This window comes from Engystomops pustulosus, chromosome 3, assembly GCF_040894005.1.
Source record: "Engystomops pustulosus chromosome 3, aEngPut4.maternal, whole genome shotgun sequence".
Lineage (NCBI taxonomy): Eukaryota > Metazoa > Chordata > Amphibia > Anura > Leptodactylidae > Engystomops > Engystomops pustulosus.
This window is the reverse complement of record NC_092413.1, coordinates 184,877,057-184,891,005: the sequence shown is the minus strand read 5'-3', so window position 1 is coordinate 184,891,005 and position 13,949 is coordinate 184,877,057. Positions and strand designations below refer to the sequence as shown.

Below are 13,949 nucleotides of genomic sequence, written 5' to 3'. Positions count from 1 at the left end.
AATGTTAGTTTGATTTGTAAACTGTAAATCTGTGAATATTGGATTGCTATATTACTGCCTATCTCTATTCATCTAATATCTCAGTGTAACCACCGCTAAGCGCCAGGTACTTACTCCTGTTGTTTTCTGCTTGGTGTAGCAGTAACGTTCTCTTGTTCCCCGCTCAAAGCGATATGTTGGTGGAAAAGTGATCTCTTCTTCATCTGCAGTAAGAAAAATTTATATAGTCATATATTATATCTACTTCTCCCTGTTCTCCAACTTAGTTTGCACAAATAGAAAAGACTGTATATTGAGGCTCTGCAATATACTGTACTATGCAGAATACAGGTAGAGTAGTAGTAGCAGATTTGTATGTGGGAAATTTTGAAGGTGTTCAAGGCACCATTTAGGCTACAGGTGGTCTGTAGTCTGCTTTAACCTGTTATTGGCACTGCAGGCTGCTACAGTAGGTCTAGAATGGTGTAAGCCCCTTTTTATAGGCATGTACCGGAACTGACCAAGATGGGCCCCATTAGATGCTTTAATCCGGATCCCGTCCTACTCCAGTCCTAGCACCTCCTCCAACAAAATAGAATGGTTATTAATTGCTCAATCATTTCTCCCTGTACACATTGTACACATCATGGCAGCCAAACAAAGGGACATGAAAAAGGGGAATCCCTTCCATCCCTTACAATAAGACCCCACTGATCAAATATTTACAGCATATCCCCCAACTCATGATATACCCTATTCTGTTAGTCCCTCACACACAATGCCCTCTTTTATTTTTATCCCCCACTTATAATGAGAGCAGATATTTCCCTTTCCAGCAGCAGCATAGTAGTAGGAAGCCAGCAGCTCCCGGCTGCACCATTGCAATTAACACTATCTGTGCTTGGAAAAGTAATCCCAGTTACAGCATATGGATTTCTTAAAGGAGGTTGCACCAACTTGTGATTGACAAGACAAGTTGTAACTAATACATCGATCCATAACATAGACAGCTTGTGTACGGTGTGGATAGCATCTGATTCTAGACAACAGGTATAAAAGGCCGGATTGTTTTGGATAATTGTTTGTCTTAGGCTATATTCACACTAACGTGTGCCCGCCGTACTGTAGTTGCATGAGCACACATCGGCGCTGGGGAGAGGAGGAGCGGGTGCCGCCCCTCTCCATAGTGATATATGTCACACTGTGCCGTTTCCGGGGAAAGATAGGACAAGTCCTATCTTTCTCTCGACTACAGAACAGTATGGTGCCGCACCTGTGCTGCACCGTACCGCACCTGTACGGCGGCGTGCGCCCATTGCCATGTATGGGGATGTATATACACTGAATATACGTCATTCATATATACTTCCCCCCTATACGGCAGTGTGAATGTAGCCTTAATAAGGTAACGTTGCGACTAACATTACTTACTGAAGTGAAGGAAGACTTGACTTTCCTTACGTTCCATATTTAACTGGTCATAGGCCAAAAGTTCCTGGTGTTGCTGTAGTTTGATCTTGTGAACAATGTTTTCTGCCTCCTATTAATAATAGAGACAAAATTTGATGTGAAAGTTGCAATAAAACTGAAAATGTACAAAACCCCCCCAGTACTTTGTCTCTTTAGCATCTTGTTTGATCCTAAACTATCTCATACTACAGCTAAAACTGAGAAATACCTAAAAACATTGGGGGGCATTTATTGTTGGCTTTTTGCCAGTTTTTTGGCAGATTTTTTTTTATTGCTGCACCATATTTTTGAAGCGTTGGCGCCACAATAATGCTCCTCATGCCATTTTTTTTGGGTTGCTCAATTTGGATGCAGCTCAGTATTCCCAAAACTTCCTGCGCTTCTAGGTTCCTGACACTTTTTCTGGCGCACAAACATAGGCACTAAAAGCCGGTCTACCAAGTTCTTTTACACCTTCAAGAAGGTGGAGACAGTTCAGAACCTTTTTGGTCCGCCACCAATTCATTAACCGCTTGCACCTCAATCTAACATCCCAGTGTAAACACAGACCCTGCCCCACAATTGATTAATGCCCCCTCCTCTCTATGTGTCCCAAAATTCTATCTTTCTTCCAGGCCTGTGCCATGCTAAGATGATTGGCTAGAGAAACAGCCTTTCCCCACAGCCGTGTCTATTGGATAAAAAGTTTATCAAGCTCCACCCCTATGGTAAACCCCACCCTCTCTTGGCCATCAGCCAAAGATGACACTGATTACATTAGTAAATGTATCTTTTTGTTTTCTGCAGGATTTCTACAACACTGTAAGGATCATGCTGTAAATTCTGCAGATTGGAGAACAGCAACATTTTTTAAGGTTTTTTAAAATCATAAGCACATACAATGCAGCGTGCATTCTTAGCTTACAGACTAACAGAATTATTCCAGGATTCAGAGCTAGACACATGGGCAGATCTGGTTGCCATCACCTATACCCCTTACACTGTTTGGCAGCTGAACACGATAGTTAAGATCTCCGAGCCAAAAAAGATGAGTAAAACGATGGGAGATGTTGAACGGGCTCAGCTTCTTGTCACCCAGGACCAGGAAACGCAGTATGTTAAAGTAATTCTGCTTCCTCCTAATTGAGAGAAAACAACAGATGGATTATGATGGCATGCTTGTCAGTGCTCAGCAAGTAAGGCTCTGAGAGATCTGATGTAGAGTGTAATATATGTGTATATATTTATATATAACGAAGAAGAAAATGGCAGCGCTCCAAGATTCCATGCAAAATTGTGTATTTTTATACAAGTGACCACTGCAACCTTCGACTCCGGAGGTCTGGGGTCTTTCTCAAGTCAAAACGTTGCAATGGTCACTTGAATAAATACACAATTTTGCATTGTTATCTTGGAGCACTGCCATTTTTTTCTTCGCAATTCATTGGACGGACTGAGTCCGGGTCCTGAGCCTTGCACCTTAGTATATATTTTCACATTTGCTGCTTCCTTTTTTGCTATTTAATATGTGTATACACCTATAAAATCTAGATAAGAACTAGTAAAGAGATGGGTCATGTTCCTGTGTGACGTGCCCTGGGTATAGAGGTCACTGCTGAGATCAGGGATTCATTGTAGCAGGTATCCGGCCTTATATTGCACATCATATGATGAAGGCCCAACACGAGCTGCAGGCGTATCTTCCAGGCTGCCACCACTTAAAAATTAACTTCCCTTCCCCTCTTTTGTTTAACACTAAGTTGCATTAAAGGAGCTTTTTCAGTGGTGTAACTAGGAAAGATAGGATCCCATAACAGGCTCCTTCCCACTTAAAAAATATACTTATTTCTATACTCACACATTTACACACTCATGCGCACACATATAGTGCATATACACACACGTACAGTGCAATATACAAATGTACAGCATATGTATACACATATACAGCATATATATAGTACATCAATGTGCAGCATAATATGTATATAATGGACCACATCCTCTACTTTTTAGTGTGTCAGGTCGGGTGACAGGGCCCCCAGACACTGCGGGCCCCATACCACTGCTACCACTGGCTGCTACTACTGTAATTACACCCCTGTGTTTTTTGTTTTAAGTGGAAAACACCTTTTAAGGGGAACCAACTTGCCAAATCCTAATTCAATGGTGGTATTTATCTCAGAAATTTGTGTGTGTCTTTGTTTGCATTTCTCTGAGACGATTTTGGACACAGCCTGTGTCTGTTTCTTTTTTGCACCTTGTTTTTAAAAAAACGCACAAAATGAACAAATTCTTCTGCAACCCCCTTCTACACTTTTGCCTGCATCTGCTCTGTATTGAAGTTTATTTGTGCTAAAATTCCATAATTTCATGCGATTTGTGCCAAGATTTCTCCTTTTTATACTTCAAAATTTGCAAAGTTGCAAATATAAGAAAAAAAAAAGAAGAAATGCTTAAGATAAATGGCCGCCAATGGCTAGAAAGCGTATAGAGATATCTGCTTCTGGCTTCATACACTGAACTTTTTCTGATCCCTCAGCTCATGCTATCACTAACTTAGGTCATCAATATAAGATCAGTGGTGGTCACCACACTAGAGATCACTTTTACAATGTTGTACAATATTGTTTTTTTACTCTCCTGAAACAGGTCTCACAGCACAGGTACCAAAAGCCCTGATCATTGAGAAACAGGAAAAGCCACTTGAAGATGAGGGGTTAGGACTTTGCCCCCTTGCTGGTATGTAGTGTATGGATATATATCAAGATCACACCTGAAGGATCCTGCGTCTGTGTCATTGTAATGCTGCTTTGTGTTATAATCACTAAACTAGGTATAATTTTACAGCTAGATTCATGCTATTGCATTTAGTTTAGGTAGTAAAACTTTCAGGTACTAAGCAATATAAAGATCAATTACATGAAGTGTAGAAAGTGATAAACGGATGGATGTATTAGCATAACCAAACCCCATATTTACATAGAAGAAGAGATTAAGTACCTGAGTTTCTTCTCGCTCCCTGAAGTAAGGTGACTGTTAATGAAACCAAAAGATGTCCCATTGAACATAAATGAGGCACCAACAGCTCCTTTGTTACCTACGTAGAAGAAGATGTGCTCAGTGAAACGTGATGGTGATCTCGCTGAGACAAAGACATTACTGGTTACTGTGCAGTATGATCAGATTGGAAACATAAATTCACATATATATCTCAGTACTAGGCATCTGATGGATAAGACTGTTCTCGCACATTGGAAAACAAGCAGCCATAGGCTCATTTAGCTGTTCCTCTCTACCCTCCATAAACATGCATACCTGCCTAACCGGAATGAATATGTGCTTTCAATAGGGGAAATAAAAAATCTCTTCTATGATTTTATTATACAAGAGAATAAAGCATCCCTCATTCCTATTGTTTCATATGACAATGTCATTACTCTTTAATGTCTTATTTTATTTGCCTATGTTCCCCATAATCTGCTGTGGAATATAATAGCGCTATATAAATAAAGAATATTATTATTATTATAACATGTTAAATCCCTTCTTTTCCCTAACATTTACCACTGAGTACAGACAAATTACATACATATCAGATAGTTGGTGGGTCCCTCCACATTCATTCATTTTAGGTCTATGGGAAGCTTTAGTAAATAGTTTATCTGACCCTATAAACAATACACACAGCCATTGCGACGTCCACCCTTTCCTCACCCAATGTGTTGGCAATGCCAGTCTTAACACTGTTTGTGCAAATGTGGCTGATTCGGTGAGCATGTTCTTGTTTTGCCAGGATCACGATTCGTATGTTCCAGAGAGTTTGGATTGTAATCTGAATTTGAATGATATTTACATTGGTTTATATCACATTATATACAATGTATCGTAAGCAGTCGTCACACAGGTAAGTAGTTAGGTTGAGGAAATCTTTACCAATTTGTATTCAGCGTTGGTGATCTCATTTAGAGAGCGAAGCAATATATCCACCCACTCTTTTTCATTCAGAGGATCTTCTTGCGTTCCAATCACATAAATATCATGTTCTATGTAATCGGTTGTTTCATCGCGTGTCTTGCCTTGTCCTTTGCAAAGGAACCAGGAGGTAATCTCCTTTGGTGGAGGAGCATCTCCTGTTACAAAAAGCACCACAACAAGTAAGGATTTAGTCTGTTTATAATTTATTCAATGCGTTTGGTAAAGATGAGATGAAAACTGACCCATATTCCAAGTCCCTGTGAAAATAGACAACATATCCGGCTCTAACTGATCTGAATGTTTGTTCTTCATCTGCTGGAGAAGCTGGCAGAATCCTTCCCGTTTCTAGATGGCAGTGGAGAGACATGAGTTAAGACAAAATGCAATTCAAATACTGGATAAGAATAAAAAAGAGACCAAATTGTGGCAAAAAAAAAATATTTCAAATGAATTACATAATAATAAATCATGGTCATTCTGTTAATACAATGCCTATAGGAGATGTCCAGGGGTTGAAAAACAGGGCTGCTTTCTTACATAAACATAAACAGTGCCCCAACAGTGCCCCATCTGACTATGGTCTGACTACAATAGTCTGTTCTGCAGCTCCGTGAAACCCCTATAATAAGGGGCAAAGTCAAGTGAAGCCAAAAAGTAATTGGGGGTTTTTTGTCTACGTGTGGCTATTGTTTGGAACCAATTGTGGTGCAAATGCTTTTTTTGTGACTTTCCACTGCCTCAAATGAACATAGGACAGTGTAAAGTCAACATAGAAGATGATTGTATAGTAAGGTGATGGCATGTTTAGCATGTTTCATCTAATACACACAAAGAAATTCGAGATGGAAAAGGGATTAAGAAGGTTCCAGGTAAACAGTAACACGAGTAGCATCAGAGTGTAACAGCAGTGCACAATGCATCCTGGATACAGATTAATAATTAGTTGCATAAAATGCAAATAACTTCTTATTGTGTAAGAAGCAGAATTACATTTTTTGCACTTTTATTATATAATGTAATTACCGGTAATTGTTATTTTCCCACCTCTACTGTGAAAGTAATGTAGAGGCAAAGGAAGCTTTTACTGGCAATGTTGCATCAAAGGGGTTTCACATGAAGCAAGCTAGGTCCTATCCACAGGATAGGGTCTAACTTGTTGAACGGTGGGAGTCTCAGTGATAGGACCCCCACGGATCATGAGAATGGCGGTCCAATGCACCCTGTTGGACGTGTGGACGGAGGAGCTGGTCGCACAAACGTGGGCTGCCCACATTCATCATTATGGAGATGACACAGATTGCCGAATACGGCACTCTGCAATATCCATCACTTCCATAAAGATGGACAGGGCAGCCCGCGCAGGTGCGACTGGATGATTCGGCCATCTTGAGGAGCGATGAGGAGTGTGATGGGGTTACATATGACCCCCGTTTTCGTGATCCGTGGTGGCCCCACCACTGCTCCCCCCAATGATCAGTCCCTTTAAAGGAGTCTTCTTACTTCTCTAACCTCCTCTACTGTGTCGGGAGACAGTCTCCTTCCAGCACTCTTACACAGATTTTGAGATGCCTCTAAATATTTGGGTCCATCTTTATAATACATCTCTGAAGGGATTTGATCTTATAATAATCTCATTATGGCACCACAATACAAGCCCTGTTGGTGTAGCAGGTGCTTGGCAGTCGATATACTGTATACAACAGAGGTAGGCAGGACCGGCATCTTCCTCTATTCTCAGCACGGCGCTCTGTATGAGAGAAGGTAAGTATTGTTTCTGTCCTCTCCCTAATGGTGCCATGCGGCTGTCTGCAGTGGGGGACCTGACTATGATCAGACAGCCACCTAAAGGCCACTCTGTAAATAAGCTTTGGGGTGTCTCTAGGGACCCAGACCGCAAGCTGTAAATTTACAGTGGGTGGTTGGGAACCATATATAAAATCCTCATCCTGGACAACACCTTTAAAGGAAATCTACCATCGAAAACAAGCATATTAGGTGCACTTACTTATAGATCCAGGCACTTTGACTGTGGAAATCTTCTTATATTGTTATCCAAGGCCTCCTTCCTTCTAAAATCAACTTTTAAAGCTATGCTAATGAACTTTACAGACTGTTACACTGTGCAGGAGCACTTTCTCCTCCAACTGTGTGCTGAAACTTTCTGTGCTGAGACCAGGGAAGCTGCAGCACAGAGTGGTCTGGTAACCCCTCTGGCACATTAGCATAATTTTAAATTTGATATTAGAAGGAAGGAGGCCATGGATAACAAATATAAGGAGATTGCCACAGTAAATGTGCCTGGGTCTATGAGTAAGTGTCTCTGGTTTATCATTATGGATTATGATGGTAGACTTTCTTGAAAGTAAACCTACCATTTGATTTGATGCATTTTCAAGCAAACATGCCTTGAGACTGCTGTAGCTACACTGATGCAGGATCATATCTTGGTTATTCCCTGTGCTGACTGGTTTTGCTGATAAAACTGATATAACATTATATGATAATGAAGCTCTGTGGCTGCTTCAGCACTTCAAGAAGATTAGTTATTCTCTGCAGGAGAGGATAATGCAATCCCTGGGTTGTGCCTGAAGGCAAAATAATCAATTGCTGCACCATCCCCTAGCTGCTGTGTATGAGTGATTCAGCTCAGGTTGATTAGTCATGTCTTGACTAACCTCCATTTGTAATTACAAGCTCAGTGTCTAATGTGTTTATCTAGACAGCCAGCCTCGCCCAGCTTTCCCAAGGTCCTGAATGTTATAATTGTTTTTTCAGCAAAACCACTTAGCTCAGGGATTAACCAAGATATGATCCTGCATCAGTGTAGCTACAGAAGTTTTAAGGTATGTTTGCTTCATAATGCTTCAAAATCAAATGGTAGATTTCCTTTAAGACTCCTGGTGTCAAAGGTAGCAGAATCGAGAGTTAAATTGCCGGTAAAGGTTCTCCACTTTTTTGTTTGAGGATTTTAAGAGCTGGTTTATGTATACATAGCTACAGTATATATTCTGTAAAAAGCCAAATTGTAACCTAAGGTGTGCAGCACAGGTGAATTTTTTTCATTATGTGCCTTCTTCTCTGGTGAAAACAATAATTCCAAAAGGAAAATTTGACGTTTAAAAGTGCTCACCATGGGTATAAAACATAGTAGTGTGTCATTGCTGCAGTCATGTGTCATCATTACAATCACTGATTGGCTGCAGCTATGGCAAGAATCGAGACATCATTGCAGGATTAGCGCAGCATCAGGATGAAACAATAGAGAATTGCAACTTGTTTCCATAAAGTCCAATAAAAACAGGACATAATAGTCAAAAAATTTATATTTTTCTTTAAAAAAATGAACTCCACAGCAATCAATGATCAAATGAATTTTTGTAACATTACGGTATATACCTTGGTATCAGCAAAAATATATTCTTTACGTAGAATCTTTTCCTTTTCAGTTTCCAGGGAAATTGTCAATTTATTTGGAAACTTCTGGCTCTTGATCAGTTGTAGAACTGGGGATAAGCAAAGAAGAAGAAGACTGCTATGGGTTTTTTTTTAGAAAAAAAATTATTTTCATTTAGATATTTATAGGGGTTGTCCAAGATTAAGTTTTAATTTTTTTTTTTTTAATATGGGCCTCAAGGTGGGTATAAAAATAACAAAGAATAGTCACATCTCTCTGTTGCTTCGGTAGAGGGAGGTGGCACCCATTATGTCAATAGTGCACATCCGCTACACCCTAAGGCCTCATTCACACAGCCGTTGGGGGGTGTATATACGTCGGATATACGTCCCCCATAGGCCGGCAATGGGCATGTGGCGCAGTTTTGAGCAGATTCTGTGTGAATGTAGCCTAATACAGGCCACTGCCAGGGACTGGAGCGGTGGGCGCTGTGGACAGAAATCGGTGAGTATCACGTAGCATGTTATTTTTATACACCCATGAGGCTGATTGAAAAGAAACTTAATATCCGATAACCCCTTTAAGACATAAAAAATTCTCGTGCCTAATAAAACATGTTATGAAATAACACAGGAGGCAAAGATACATACTTTTCTTGCTAGTGTAGAATTTTTCATCGGGACCATCTTTTGCCTTCTTTATGACAAGTTTTCCAGTTTCAACATCCACTTTCAGATGAGTCTTTTGAGATATACCTAAAGAATCCACTTTCACCTATAAATAATAATAATTCTTTATTTATATAGTGCACACAGATTACGCAGCGATGCACAAGCATGTCAAATTGGTCCCTGTCCCCATGGGGCTCACAATCTAAACAACCTAACAGTATGTTTTGGAGTGTGGGAGGAAACCGGAGTACCCACGCAAACACGGAGAGAACATACAAACTCTTTGCAGATGTTGACCTGGGTGGGATTCGAACTCAGGACCCCAGTGCTACAAGGCAGAAGTGCTACTCACTTAGCCACCGTGCCGCCCTAATAGAAATCGTTGTAAGTAGTTTTGATAATTGCAGATTGAGGGCAGATGCACCTGTCCGTGTGACGTACGTTTTGTGAACAGATGAAACGTGGCTGCACTAAATGCAATGCCTCTTAAAGTCATGAGGAACTGATACAAAGTACAAACTCTATCAATTGTTTGCTGAATGTGGATAATTCCTTTAATGGATGAGTGCCCACTCCAGTTATTTTGATAGTCGGTGCATCTGATCCATTAAAATGTAGAGCATGTCTTAGTCAGAACCATTTTTCATGCAATATTCATAGGGGGTTATTTCAAGAACATTCTGATACATCAAGAGGCCTCGATCAACATACATCAAGAGGCCTTGACCACCGTATATCAAGAGGCCACAACCTCCATACATTAAGAGGCTTTGACCACCACACATCAAGGGACCACGACCTCCAAACATCAGGAGTCCTCGATCAACATACACCAAGAGGCCTCGCCCACCATACATAAAGAGGCATTGCCCACCATATATCAAGAGGCCTTGACCACCATAAATTAAGAGACCACGAACACCATACATCAAGAGGCCTCGATCAACATACATCAAGAGGCCTTGCCCAACATACATGCAGAGGCCTGCGACCACCACACATGAAGATACCACTCCCACCATACATCAAGAGGTCTTGCCCACCATACCTCGAGAGGCCTCACCCATGGCATGGAACTTGTGTAAAAACTGAAATAATTTTAGGGTTTCTATGCCAGTTTTCAGGCAATATTCATAAGGGGTTATTTCAAACACAGTCTGATACATCAAGAGGCCTTGCCCCCATACATCAAGAGGCCTCGCCCACCATACATGAAGAGGCCTCGCCCACCATACATCAAGAGTAAAAAAAAAATATTATTTTCTAGTAATTCTGCAGAAAATAATTTGTACTTGGTTTTCTGGCTATGTTTTAGAAACACTGGGATGTTTTGTGGTTAAATTATTACCTCAAATATTATGGGGGGTATGAGCGATCTGCGGTGCTTCACTGCAGCCCCTTCCATTAACACTGTTTTTACCTGAAGAAAAGGAAACTGTGGTTATAGCAAAGTACTGAACATATTCATCTCGCTTTACTATATCACTGTCTTTAAGAAAATATATGTCCTCAGTTTTGCAAAGGTAAAAAATGATACATACCTAAGAACGTAATAAAGGGATAAAGTACTAGACAATCTGTTTACAGGCATTTTAACAATTCGTGTGCATTTTTCCCCAATACAGGAGCAAGCCAAATGAAAGACTGGTAAGGCATAGGTGTGTAGTGTTGCCAAAACTTAGTTATTAATAATGATATGTTGGGTGTGTATATGCAATGTTTTCTGATGTTTTATAATGTTTTTTTACTGTTTGTCTTAGGCCTGTATTATGTTCTGTGCATGTAAGCCTTTAAACACATATGGGCTGAGGTGGTAGGCCCTAGTAAACAGAGCAGGAGTTTAACAGTGGTGCAGCACTGCAGCCGAGACGCAGCCCTGAGGACAATGACTCAACTACAGACAGGCAACCCCATACCACTGGGAAGCAGAGCTCTGCAAACACTTTGAGAATCTGCATCAGCTTGGAAATATACACTAAGTGAGTAGTAACTGGCAACCATAGTAGATGAAATACCAACTACCCCTTAGGGCTGCGCTACCTGTCCTATATTAACCCACGCAGGTGGACAGACCCTATACAGAATCCCTACAAGTTTGTTGTGTGGTCCATTTATTAATCAGTGTTCATCTGTAATTCTACATAGGATGTATAACCTTTGTAAGATGGTTCATTACATTCTTTGTACACCATGGATCTGTTCTATAGATTTGTTATGAAGACCTCATATATGGAGACAGTCCAGTCAGCTACTAAGGGGCACATAAAAGAAGAGGAGTTTTCTCATCCCTTTCTACAGAACTTTATTGTTCTGCCAGGAATGAAAGCTTTGTGGAAAGTTTCATCTCTTTGCCGCAGCCTATAATTCCGCTTTCCATGGCTCTCCATATAAATCCATCCAGTGTACAACATATGATTACATCCATCAGTTCGCCTGTGCATCTATATACTGTTCCAGGGGACGGTCTTCAATATAGACATCTTGGGGGCACCTAAAATTTATACACCTCTAAAATTCAACATGCCTGATCCTTCTATTTCTTAATGTCATCTGTCACTGAAGGGGCAGAAAACCTCCAGACAATTCCCAAACTGGTGGGTTTGGCTGACATTAAACAATTGGTATTGCCAGCCTTCAAACCCTTATCCAATACATTTTTGATACTGATTACCTGTCCACAGTATCAGTAATTGATCTGACACCCAATTCCATACCAATCAAATGTTGCAGCTTTCTCTTGGGGCTGGAACCAGAAAGAGAAATCTTGTCCACTGCGGTGATATTGCATCTCTATTCACATATATAGGAGCTACACTGCTTTCTCAATGGCAGCACTTCTTTTGCTTATTGTTTGGTGCCCGGTGGTGGTAAAGCAGCTGATCAGTGCACAATCCTGCTGTTTTACCCCCTCTAATCTGATGACCAGCCCTATGATTTTATCAGCATCAAAATGGATAAAGCCCCTTTAATAAGGAAGGATTATGACCTAAAGGGGTTGTCTACTTTCAGAAAATAATTGATATGGTTTGTGTAAGGAAACGTTATACAATTTTCAAATATACTTTCTGTATCAATTCCTTACGGTTTTTTAGATCTCTGCTTGCTGTCATTCTATAGGAAGCTTTTATATTTACTTCCAGTGGACAGAAATCTGACCATGGTCACACAGGTGCAAGGGTCGTTATAACCCGCAGCTGTAATTACTCTCTGTGATACTAACGAGCCGTGCACCTGTGTGACCATGGACAGATTTCCAACCATTGGAAGTAAAATAGAAGCTTTCTGCAGCAGAGATCTTGAAAATAGTGAGGAATTGAGAAATAAAGTATATTGGAAAATTGTAAAATCTTTCCTTACTCAAACCATATCAATTTTTTGCTAAAAGTGGACAACCCCTTTAATGTATAAGATTTCTAATCAGGCAGAGTAGACAGAAGGTATAGGTGGGGGCTAGCAGTTTAAAGTGCATTAACTTTGTGTAGAAGAGACTAAAGTTGTAAAGTTTGAGTGGGATTCATTTAAAAATTAATAAAACAATTGCTACATTTAGCGGGCATGGAGGTGGAGACAGGTTGGTAATAATAATACTGGTTTGTAAATGTTACAGTAGTTAAAGTGAGAAATGATAAGGGCCTTAGACAGAACAATGGCAGCATCAATGGTGATCTAAGGAGGGAAATAAATCTTATACTATCAGGGAAACATGAGCTACAAGATGGCTTGCACAGTGAGATAAGATGTCATAAAATACATCTACAACAAAATGTAATTTCAGAGCGGTTCTGTTACAGAATGACCAGCTTAAGAAGACTGTAATGTTGCTTAGCAATCGGTCGTGATTAAGCTCTGCAGCATCTACTACAGACCAATAGAAATGAGAACTTCCTGATATGTCTCACAGCTAAATATGCCATCTCTGGTTCTAGCTTATTTTAGGTATCATTCCGCTTCTTAGTAGAAATCGAATTGCACCACCATACCTTCTCCTCAAGGCTGGATACCATAGAGGTCAGCTGGTTGAGTTTACTCATCATGTTACTTGTGCCGGGGTCGCCGGGTAGCTGAGAAAGATAAGATGTTAGTTGTTTACTTATAGACACCACCCCATACCTAATCCTATAAATTGCTCTATGTAAACTTTATACTGGTAATATACATCTGGTCTACAATGGTCTTAAACCTGTGCCTCTGATGAGTTTCTGAAACTTCAACTTCCAAGCAAATCCCACCAGCCAGAGGCTTTATAGGAAATCTACCATTTTGCTTTCATGCATTATGAGCCAAACATACCTTGAGGATGCTGTAGTAACACTGATGCAGAAACATATCTTGTTTTTATCCCTGAACTGAGTGGTTTTACTTTGAAAAAACTATTATAAAATAACGATAATAAGACTCTGGCACTCCTGTGGCTGCCCCAGCGCTTCTCCTATTACCCTAATTATGCACTGTTTCAGAGAATTATGTAATCACTGTGT

General features: G+C 40.3%; 2 protein-coding genes across 3 annotated transcripts in view; both read right to left on the bottom strand.

Moving 5' to 3' along the window:
- The window catches only part of SAG (S-antigen visual arrestin), a 97,614-nt gene extending 85,919 nt beyond the window's left edge, over window positions 1-11,695 (bottom strand). Inside the window, exon 1 of the mRNA XM_072143278.1 lies at window positions 11,685-11,695. The gene's annotated coding sequence lies outside the window, so the exon portion shown is untranslated. The remainder of the gene's footprint in view (window positions 1-11,684) is intronic.
- Window positions 1-13,949, bottom strand: part of INPP5D (inositol polyphosphate-5-phosphatase D) — a 76,589-nt gene that overhangs the window by 16,602 nt on the left and 46,038 nt on the right. For both annotated transcript variants that reach the window (XM_072143270.1, XM_072143271.1), the window contains 11 exons: window positions 13,452-13,532; window positions 10,820-10,891; window positions 9,451-9,574; window positions 8,803-8,909; window positions 5,649-5,751; window positions 5,365-5,561; window positions 5,146-5,263; window positions 4,432-4,528; window positions 2,429-2,567; window positions 1,411-1,519; window positions 115-203 (listed from right to left, as the gene is read on the bottom strand). In XM_072143270.1, coding sequence (XP_071999371.1) covers window positions 115-203; window positions 1,411-1,519; window positions 2,429-2,567; window positions 4,432-4,528; window positions 5,146-5,263; window positions 5,365-5,561; window positions 5,649-5,751; window positions 8,803-8,909; window positions 9,451-9,574; window positions 10,820-10,891; window positions 13,452-13,532 — 1,236 coding nt within the window. The remainder of the gene's footprint in view (window positions 1-114; window positions 204-1,410; window positions 1,520-2,428; window positions 2,568-4,431; window positions 4,529-5,145; window positions 5,264-5,364; window positions 5,562-5,648; window positions 5,752-8,802; window positions 8,910-9,450; window positions 9,575-10,819; window positions 10,892-13,451; window positions 13,533-13,949) is intronic.